Raw genomic sequence first — 10,010 nt, forward strand, 5'->3', positions numbered from 1 at the left:
ATTCTTAAAACCTCAATGAACCAAAGCAAATTTAAATTTATGAATGACCCCTTTAAAGAAGGATAGCAAAGAGCACCAGCACGCTAGGAAATATATCAAAGAACGATTCTTCCCGATAGGTTAAAGTCCCCCACCTTCAGCCAAGCTTCAACTGGCCTTAATTCTCATCCCGTAGGCAACGCGTGGACACCAGTCGGTACATACTGGCTTCTAATCACCACCATCTTCTGTTCTTTGTCAATCCCACATTGACACCAGTCTGCAGGGCCGGATTAACCACTAGGCAAGTTAGGCAATTGCCTAGGGCCCGGATATCTGAGGGGCCCGTAATCAGCTTGTTTTCAAAAACTGAGAAAATGAAAAACCAACAAATATATTCTCCCCTCTTTCTCTACCGAAACATAACGTCACCGACACTATGGAAAAGCTATGTGAGATGTTACGGCAGCCTTATGTTGAAAAACCCGTTACCCAAAAACATTATGGCAATTTATAAAGGCAGAAAGAAAAAGACAAAAAGAAACTTGAAAATTCAATGGAAATGTATTATTAGAAGTCGCAATCCTCGGAGAAAGAAATTTCATTTGGAATTCGTGTTGTTACTGACCGTCGTTAAACACTGGTGTTGCATTGTATGATTCCTTGATAAGTTTTATTCAGGGTGTTCGTGATAATTTGAAATATTTTAAATAATTGCTCAGCTCACAAAAGAGATAATTTACAAAAGTAACGAAAAAAGGGGAAAAAATACGAAAACGGTTCTTCGCTGAAGGCAAAGGAAAGAACAAGGCGACCCATGGGTTGGACTCGTAATAGTAGCCACATCATACCGTACTTGACAGAAAATTTGAGTGAATAGCCCTTAACTGTTTTAAAATGACTACTTCATTTTTTTACTTCTGTTATAATTATAATAGTGTGACACGAACGGAAAACGTGAGTACCCCACGATGAGCATCCTTTAACAATGGTTAAACGAAATACCCATAAATGCCCATTAAAAGAAGTACAGAAAATGAGAGTGAATAACCCCTCGATGCCCTAACAAAAATAATAACCCTTAATCCTTACTGTAATAAATTTACTTACGTAATAATTATAATATTTAGGGCCAAAGCTAGTACTTTCTTTTAAAATTATTCTCGATTTTTGGAGAAATACACGTAATTTCTAATAAAAAACATCTTAAGACCATTCTGAATATAACTTCGGAATATACTTCCTTTTGCTTTTTAAAAATTCCCCTTGATTTCTTTGGATTTTGAAATAGGGGAGTGGGATTGAAAGCGTGAAACCCTTTTAGTCGACGGGTGACAGGAAATTTAAAGGGAGTATTAAACCTTCCATTTTAATTAAGATAGCACCATAATCCTCTATCTCGCTTTAAATATGTCGAGCAATCGTAAAACACAACTCAAAATGCTTAGTCTTACTGGCACAATTAAATGCAGTGCTTAAAGTTACTATTATAATCCCCATTCTCTTAAAATACACGAACGTAAAAATCACCTCACCACAATTCTCTCCCATTCACTCTCCCTTAAATGACGAACGAAAAATTCTATACTGCCAAACGCGCTACTCTTTCACGTCACGTCTACTGGTACTAGTACTAGAACGAGTACGAGTACAACAGGGCAGGCCAAACTAAGAGTCTCATTGTAGATGTACATCATACGATGTGGCTAAAAACGATGATAACACACTGATGGGACGGGACGCTTTCAAATTAAAAGTGTTTTACGTCTAATGACAAATACTAAAAAAACAATCTGAAGTTAACAAGGACACTGATGAAAAGTTCAAACCTATTTTTAACATTAATGCCCCCGATGAATCTTTCTCTGGAGCTTTCCAAGAATTGGCAGAAACGTATTGCAATGACTTAAATTTTGAAGAGCTTGAAAACGAACTGCTACATTTCAAGCATTTCGTGAAGAATGAAGAAAGCAAAAACCCAGAATTTTTTCATTCCTTCATTCGTACCAATAATATTATTTCAACTTTACCAAACTTAAGAAATTATTTTGAGAATTTACTTGTGTTTGCAATGCAAGTGGCGAAAAATCCTTTTCAACTTTAAAAAATAATGAAAAACTACGTATGTACCACATTAGCCCAGGAAAAATTAAGTTCTGTATCTTTGATGTATATTGAAAAGGATTTACTAAATGTCTTCATAGAGTATGAAGAGATAACTGATAAAAATGTTTTGAGTTAGAAAGAAAGAAATTTAATTATTGAGTTCAAAAATAAATTTAAATATGCAGTTAAGTGTTAAATCATTTAAAGATATGAAAAATAGTATGTCTCCTGGATTCTCTTTAACTGTGGTGTGTTGGGGGGCTGGGGCCCGAAACTAAGGCCTTGCCTAGGGCCCAAAAAATGGTTAATCCGGCCCTGCCAGTCTGCACTTAACACTGGCTTCTAACACCACCATCCACTGGTCTTCCGTCTATTCCACATAGACACCAATCTGTATCATTGGCTTCTACTCCATTATCATCGTTCGCTTTTAGGATATACGCGGCGATCAGCTAGGGTTACGAGAAACGTCTAGCCTCCCTAAGGTGGGATCGCCACCAAAGGTTTTCACAATTGTGCTTTTTCCTTACTATTATAATGGAAACGAATCGTATATATACCCCAAAATTTGAAGAAAGAGGGGTACCCTTCACTTTAAACTACAATATTAGCAAAGTTTGAGGTGTAAGATAATAGGTGTAACTTTATTTTAAACGATTTAACTATTATTAATGTTAATTATTGAAGATTAAAATAATTAAAAATAATTATATTTATTTAAATATTAAAGATAAATCACTCGTGCAAAGAGAGAGATTATCATTGCCTCCTATCTACCAAGGCCCGTGCAAGCGATATATTTCCTTCATTGCCTCCTATATCTATCAAGGCCCGTGCATTGTGATATATTTCAATAATTTCCTCCTATATCTATCAAGGCGCGTGCATTGTGATATATTTCATTCATTGCCTCCTATATCTATCAAGGCCCGTGCATTGCGATATATTTTTGAAAACAACAACAGAAATGGAAAGCTCCTCTCAGAAACATAATAATTTCTTTTCTCTGTATATGAAATGAAAATATGGATAATATTGCGCTCCTTCTTTAATGGTATGAATCCTTGCCTGTCTACTAATATTTTACGTAGGAGTAATACGCTTTTAGTCTAGAGGGGATAAACATAAGCGAGATTGTTTCGGAAAAAAATACTGCTTCCACTAATACTCCTTGTTACTGTTGTATAGAGTAATCATGATGAAAGCTGAAAAAATTACGAGAGGACAGACCTTTTTTATCCTCTTGTTTTATTCTTAATAAGATTATAAAACATTTATTTTGTATCAAAAAATATTTTTTGGTGCTAAGATTGCTTTAAAAAAAACCAAACGGTTAGGCATTGGTAAAAAAAACAAGTGATATTTTTCAAATCTAAAGAGATAACGCCCACCTAGTTGAAAATTGCCCTTTTTTATCCGCGGGAACCATTCTTAATGAGAATTTCGATGCTAGTACGTTGACAATTAAACTACTGGTATATTATTGTTGTTGGGAATTGGATATTAAGTTAAATTAAGTGGTTGTAAAGAGCCAGCAGGTTTTTGCCGCTTCTTTTCGTGAGTATTTGATTTTTGTATGTAAAATGGAGGAAGATAATGTTGAGAGTAAGGATGAAATACGGAAGCGCAAAGCGCGGGAAAGGATGAGGGCAAAAAGGTCGACGTTTTCATTGGATACTTAAGTTTATATAATCTTCTCGACACGGAGAGGTAAAATTTTGGTTTTCCCAACTTGTATTACATTGAGTTTTTGTGGTCAATTTAAAGTGTAAATTCGGTGAAAAATAAAACTTTTAAAACACTGTTTTGAAATTAACAAGACGACCCAAGGGCTCGTAATAGTAGCCACAGCGTAACCTACTTAACAGGCGTACAAAAAATTCATGTGAATAGCCCCTCGATGCGCTACTTTTAACTGTGCTAAAATAATTACCCGTAATACTTACTTCAATAAATTTATTTATGCTAAAAATGTAATAGTGCGACACAAAGAGAAATGAAACATTAACATTGCTAAAATGATTACCCGTAAGACCATTCTAAAAACAACTATAGTAAAATGATTACACACAAGTAACCCTTAATAGAAGAACATAAAGTTTTAGTGAATACCCCCTCGATGATCGAGTTACCATTAGCAGTGCTAAAATGATTACGTACTTAAGGCTCAATTAATACACGTACAGAATGTTTTAGTGTTCAACATAGACTTATGTCGACGTATAATTTTCGCATCTTATAAATTTCTCAAATGAACTTATGGCCAGAAGCGCTAGAAAGAGAAAGAATTCTTTTAAACCCCCAATAATTGTAATATTTCCGGTGCCTTACGACAATTTTAAAAATAACGTCAGTAAATACTTGCTTTGCTTTCAAAATTTCACTCGATTTCCTCGAATGTTGAAATAGGGAATAGGGGAGCGTGATTGAAAGCGTAAAATCCTTATTGTCGACGGGTGACAGAAAATTTAAAGGGAGTAGGAAACCTTCCATTTAAATTAAGGTAATAAAATAACGCTCTCTCTCTCTCGCTTTAAATATATCGAGCAAACGTAAAACTCAACACCCATTCACTCTCCCTTCAATGATGAACGAAAAATTTTATACTGCCAAATGCGGTACCGACAACAACAACAACAGGCCAGGTCAAACTAAAACCCACATCGTAGATGTTCATCATACGTTGTGGCTAAAAGTGGAATATTATAGCACTGCGGGTTTCTTAAAAAAGGTCTTTCATTTTCATTAATGTTTTAATATTAAAGTCAATCCGAACAGTAAAACATTATTGAAAACTTAATTTTTAAACATTTTTTTAAGAGGATATTAATGAAAGAATATATTGTTATCCGTTAAATGAAATTAACAAAGAAATCAGGGGTTTTGTACCTTTATAAAACAATGCTAAACATGTTAGATGACACTGAAACGAGTTAGGTGACACTGAAACGAGTTAGGTGACACTGAAACGAGTTAGGCGACACTCTGAAACGTGTTAGGCGACACTGAAACGTGTTAGGCGAGACTCTGAAAAGTGTTAGGCGAGACTCTGAAAAGTGTTAGGCGAGACTCTGAAACGTGTTACGCGAGACTCTGAAACGTGTTAGGCGAGACTCTGAAACGTGTTACGCGAGACTCTGAAACGTGTTAGGCGACACTCTTAAAAGCGTTATACGACACTCTTAAAAGTGTTATGCGACACTCTTGCAGTGCCGTCGCTAGGCCTTTTATGGGGGTTATAGCGCCCCCAAATTTCAAAGTTAGCCCCCTCAAAATAATCCATACACTAACTTCTAAATCGTCGACTTTAGTTACAGTTAGAGAAATTTCCGCTTCAAAAACGTCGTTAGTGTCAAACTGTTCCAAGTTCTCGCATTTCCCGACCATTTCGGAGCCGAAACTGATGCAGATGACAGCTTAAAAGGTCATGATCTCGATCTGTCCCAACTCCCAAACATTCGCATAACCAATGAGACGCGAGGAAGGAGGAGCAGGCGGTTTAAAGGTTTTTGGCGCTTCTCCTCACAGTCAATCAGATATTTGTGTGGGGTATATGGCTTCTTAAAGATTCCAAGTAGTAAATCTATGTATTCCTGGTAGTGGAGACTAACAGAAAACGAAAACTAAACTTATAGCAGAAAAGTGAAATTCTTTCATCCACAATTGTCTCATAGTCAATAACTCGGTCCCGTACTCTTTATCAATGAAAGTTTGTATATCTTTAATACAGGGTGTTTCTGAAAAGTCCATCACAAATTAAGGGGCGTGTTTATGGGACCAAACTGAGCGGAAAGTACCAAAGGACATGGGGTGTACAACATTTTGTTACGGAGATATGGCCTTCCAAACATTCGCCCCTAAAACAAGGAAATATCCAAAAATGAGGAGTAACACTTAAGACCGACTAACCAGCTTGTTTAAAATTACTAGACAATTTCAATAGCCTTTAATCGAACAATTGATTTCTACCTTTACTAATCAGAAGCGTATAAATGAGTAGAAGTATGCCTACGGTGGTAATGTAAAATTAATCCCAAGTGACATGATGTTTCAAGATCTTCCCAGCACCAAGTAAAATGGTTCTGATTGAAGGGACTTTTATTAGCACAGCGTAAACAACGTTATTTTCAGGAATTAGTCCAAATGTCCACGGGCGGCATTACAAAAACGAGGCAGTCTTTCGAATGATACTTGGATATGTTGGAAGATCCCTGGCTTGTTCCTGATGTCTCAAAACGTAACAAGCTACGCAAGTCTTCATCATCACGGACAACACTCTTGTACGTTAGGTATGACCTTGAGAAAACCTAAAAGATAGACATCTCGAATGTATTTGAAAAACCCATCTCCAATTAAGGGGCGTGTTGTTTGTTTCAAACAGAGTAAACTCGCCCTGAGAACTATTACAATGCAGAGCCACGTTTCGGCGTTAATGGCCCACAAAGGTGGTCCCAAACAAAAGAACAAACTTTAATTTGTTTCGTTCAGTAAGTATTTCATGTGTCATAGATAAAACGCCATGATTAATGCACAAAGAAAATGTATTTATTGACAAGTTTTCGGACCGCGATGCTGAAATGTGGTGGTGCACCATCGTGCATGAACCACATTCTGTTTATTAAACCTAAGGGTACGTCTTCGAGTAGTTCTGGTAAATCGTCCCGTAAGAACTACAAGTAAGCCACACCGTTTAACCTGGGCTCTAGGAAATATGGCCCAATTAAATTGTCACCCACAATACTACACCACACGTTTAAGCTGAATTGTACTTTGGGAATTCTAACGCAAGTTGCGTGTGGTTTTTTCTTAATCAGCAACCCAATTGGCGGCTGCTTGTTTTTGGATCGTCCTCGAAAATAGTGAGAACTTCGCCTATTCTTAAAAAACAGAGCACTAAAACAGAGCACTATGTTTTTTAAGAAAGGAATAAAAGAGGTTTCACGTACATGTGTTTGTTTTATTAAACTCATAATTCAACGAAGTCTGTTACAATGCCTTTCTTCACAAATGCCGAATATGCGGATATGCACCTAATGTATGGACTAGCCGAGGGGAATGCCGCTGCAGCTGTACGCTTGTATCAGAAAAGATTTCCGCAGAGGCGACTACCAAATCGACTGACGTTCGAGGCTGTGGACAGACGTTTGAGGCAAGATGGACGAATCCAACCGGCTGGACCTCAACCTAGAGCGAGAGCCATCCCAGAGGCCGTAGAAGACGAAGTTCTCACCATTTTCGAGGACGAGCCTGAATCAAGTACCCGCCAAGTTGGTCGCCGATTAGGCGTAAACCACACGCTCGTGTGGAAAATCCTCAGAAGCCACCAGTTTCATCCTTTCCATTTTCAAAAAGTTCAAGGTTTGAATCCAGCGGACTACCCACGACGCACGGCGTTTTGTCAGTGGTTTCTGGCTAAAGTAAACGATATCGATTTCCCACGGGATTTGTTGGTTACTGACGAAGCTAACTTTTCACGGGATGGTATTATTAACTTACATAATAAACATCAATGGTCCCAGCAAAACCCCCACGCAACTTGCGTTAGAAGTCACCAAGTACAATTCAGTTTAAACGTGTGGTGTGGTATTGTGGGTGACAATTTAATTGGGCCATATTTCCTAGAGCCCAGGTTAAACGGTGTGGCTTACTTGCAGTTCTTACGGGACGATTTACCGGAACTACTCGAAGACGTACCCTTAGGTTTGGTAAACAGAATGTGGTTCATGCACGATGGTGCACCACCACATTTCAGCATCGCGGTCCGAAATTATCTTAACGCGACCTTCCCTTTGCGGTGGTTAGGTCGAGGTGGACCTGTGGAGTGGCCTGCTCGATCACCCGATCTGAACCCTTGTGATTTCTTTCTTTGGGGCCACCTGAAAGACTTAGTTTATCAGACTGAAGTGCCCGATGTTGAAGAGCTACGTCGACGAATAATTCACGGCTGTCAAACAATTCGCGAAACTCCAGGCATTTTTCAACGTGTAAGGGAATCATTTGTAAGACGTGCTAATGTGTGCCTTAACGCGGGTGGTGAACACTTTGAACAATTTTTGTAACTAGTTGCAATTAAATGTTAAAACTTGTCAATAAATTCATTTTCTTCGTGCATTAATCATGGCGTTTTATCTATGACACATGAAACACTTACTGAACAAAACAAATTAAAGTTTGTTCTTGTTTTTGGGACCACCTTTGTGGGCCATTAACGCCGAAACCTGGCTCTGCATTGTAATTGTTCTCTGGGCGAGTTTACTCTGTTGGAAACAAACAACACGCCCCTTAATTGGAGATGTCTATCTTTTAGGATTTCTCAAGGTCATACCTTACGTACAAGAGTGTTGTCCGTGATGATGAAGACTTGCGTAGCTTGTTACGTTTTGAGACATCAGGAACAAGCCAGGGATCTTCCAACATATCCAAGTATCATTCGAAAGACTGCCTCGTTTTTGTAATGCCGCCCGTGGACATTTGGACTAATTCCTGAAAATAACGTTGTTTACGCTGTGCTAATAAAAGTCCCTTCAATCAGAACCATTTTACTTGGTGCTGGGAAGATCTTGAAACATCATGTCACTTGGGATTAATTTTACATTACCACCGTAGGCATACTTCTACTCATTTATACGCTTCTGATTAGTAAAGGTAGAAATCAATTGTTCGATTAAAGGCTATTGAAATTGTCTAGTAATTTTAAACAAGCTGGTTAGTCGGTCTTAAGTGTTACTCCTCATTTTTGGATATTTCCTTGTTTTAGGGGCGAATGTTTGGAAGGCCATATCTCCGTAACAAAATGTTGTACACCCCATGTTCTTTGGTACTTTCCGCTCAGTTTGGTCCCATAAACACGCCCCTTAATTTGTGATGGACTTTTCAGAAACACCCTGTATACGAATAATAAGATTAAACCCCCGAAATTTCAAACCCTAGCAACGCTATTGCACTCTTGAAAGTGTTATGCGATACTCTTAAAAGTATTGTGTGACCCTAAAAACGAGACTAGGTTAGGTACTGGCCTCACAGTAGGGCGATTATAGACACCAGCTTGAGAGGCCAACATGTGGGCACATGCTTTTGTGACATGTCTTATCTTGATTTAGAGAGAAATTATGATCTTTATTTAGAGAGAAATTGGAGTAGAAAATAGATTTTTTTTAAATATTGTAAATAAGCGCGTTTCTGGTGCCCGAAAAACTCTTCGTGAAAAGAGATTATTAGACTTAACGAGTAAATCTGTATCTACTGCTGGGATATTAAATCATATTATGGCCTCCTAAACCAATTTAATACCCGATGCTAACACTAGAGCCACTTCCAATTCGTGGACGTAATATTTACTCGTAGAGCGGCGATTTCTGGTTGAGCATACGTTTTAGGCGCCACTTTTTTATATCAAAAATAGCTTCTATTATACGGGACTCATCTACTTTCATATTTAAATCGAGAGGGGGCAGCACTCTCTGCTGCCCAACCCCAAAAAGCATTCTCGGATTTTTAAACAGCTACAAAAGGCTACCAACTATTCTTCTCCGGAATCAAACTTTACTCCTCCAAGATTATTCGCTATACTCTAATGAACTCTTTTAAAAACATTTTAGATTAAAATGAACGCTCCAATGACTTGATTAAAATATTGTGACAATGTTTGGCAAAAGTTTGAATAATGGAGATTTCTATCAAGTTTTCATTGCTCTTAACAACCAAAAATAAAACAAATGCTACCCATAACATTTCCAAATCCAATATTTTCAGCCTTGAAGTTATAGAAACAAACTAATGCGAAAATTAATAGAGAATTATTTATTTCATTCACAATACACTGAAATATAAATTAGTTTTTATTTTCAAGAAAAGGGTTATTCTGCGTTGGTAAAATATCAAAGTTAAAGCATCAAGCTGCATCATTCGAAAACAACAAGTATTTT

The 10,010-nt window shown here is 37.6% G+C and overlaps 1 protein-coding gene across 1 annotated transcript; it reads left to right on the top strand.

Moving 5' to 3' along the window:
• The first annotated feature begins 7,109 nt into the window (after positions 1-7,109).
• Positions 7,110-8,195, top strand: LOC149665045 (uncharacterized). The gene is made up of 2 exons (XM_089842040.1): positions 7,110-7,785; positions 7,838-8,195. The coding sequence occupies exons 1-2, from the start codon at positions 7,110-7,112 to the stop codon at positions 7,885-7,887; spliced, it is 726 nt and encodes a 241-aa protein (XP_089698166.1). The 3' UTR covers positions 7,888-8,195.
• The last annotated feature ends 1,815 nt before the right edge of the window (positions 8,196-10,010 follow it).

This window comes from Phalangium opilio, unplaced genomic scaffold, assembly GCF_054372755.1.
Source record: "Phalangium opilio isolate 3A_F unplaced genomic scaffold, DU_Popi_V2 ptg000061l_1, whole genome shotgun sequence".
Classification (NCBI taxonomy): Eukaryota; Metazoa; Arthropoda; class Arachnida; order Opiliones; family Phalangiidae; genus Phalangium; species Phalangium opilio.

Bases quoted from the DNA above. Each gene is read 5' to 3' on its own strand.
- LOC149665045 (XM_089842040.1), top strand. From the start codon at position 7,110: ATGCACCTAATGTATGGACTAGCCGAGGGGAATGCCGCTGCAGCTGTA. The intron at 7,786-7,837 runs GTTTGGTAAACA...ACCACATTTCAG, and splicing joins ACTCGAAGACGTACCCTTAG to CATCGCGGTCCGAAATTATC.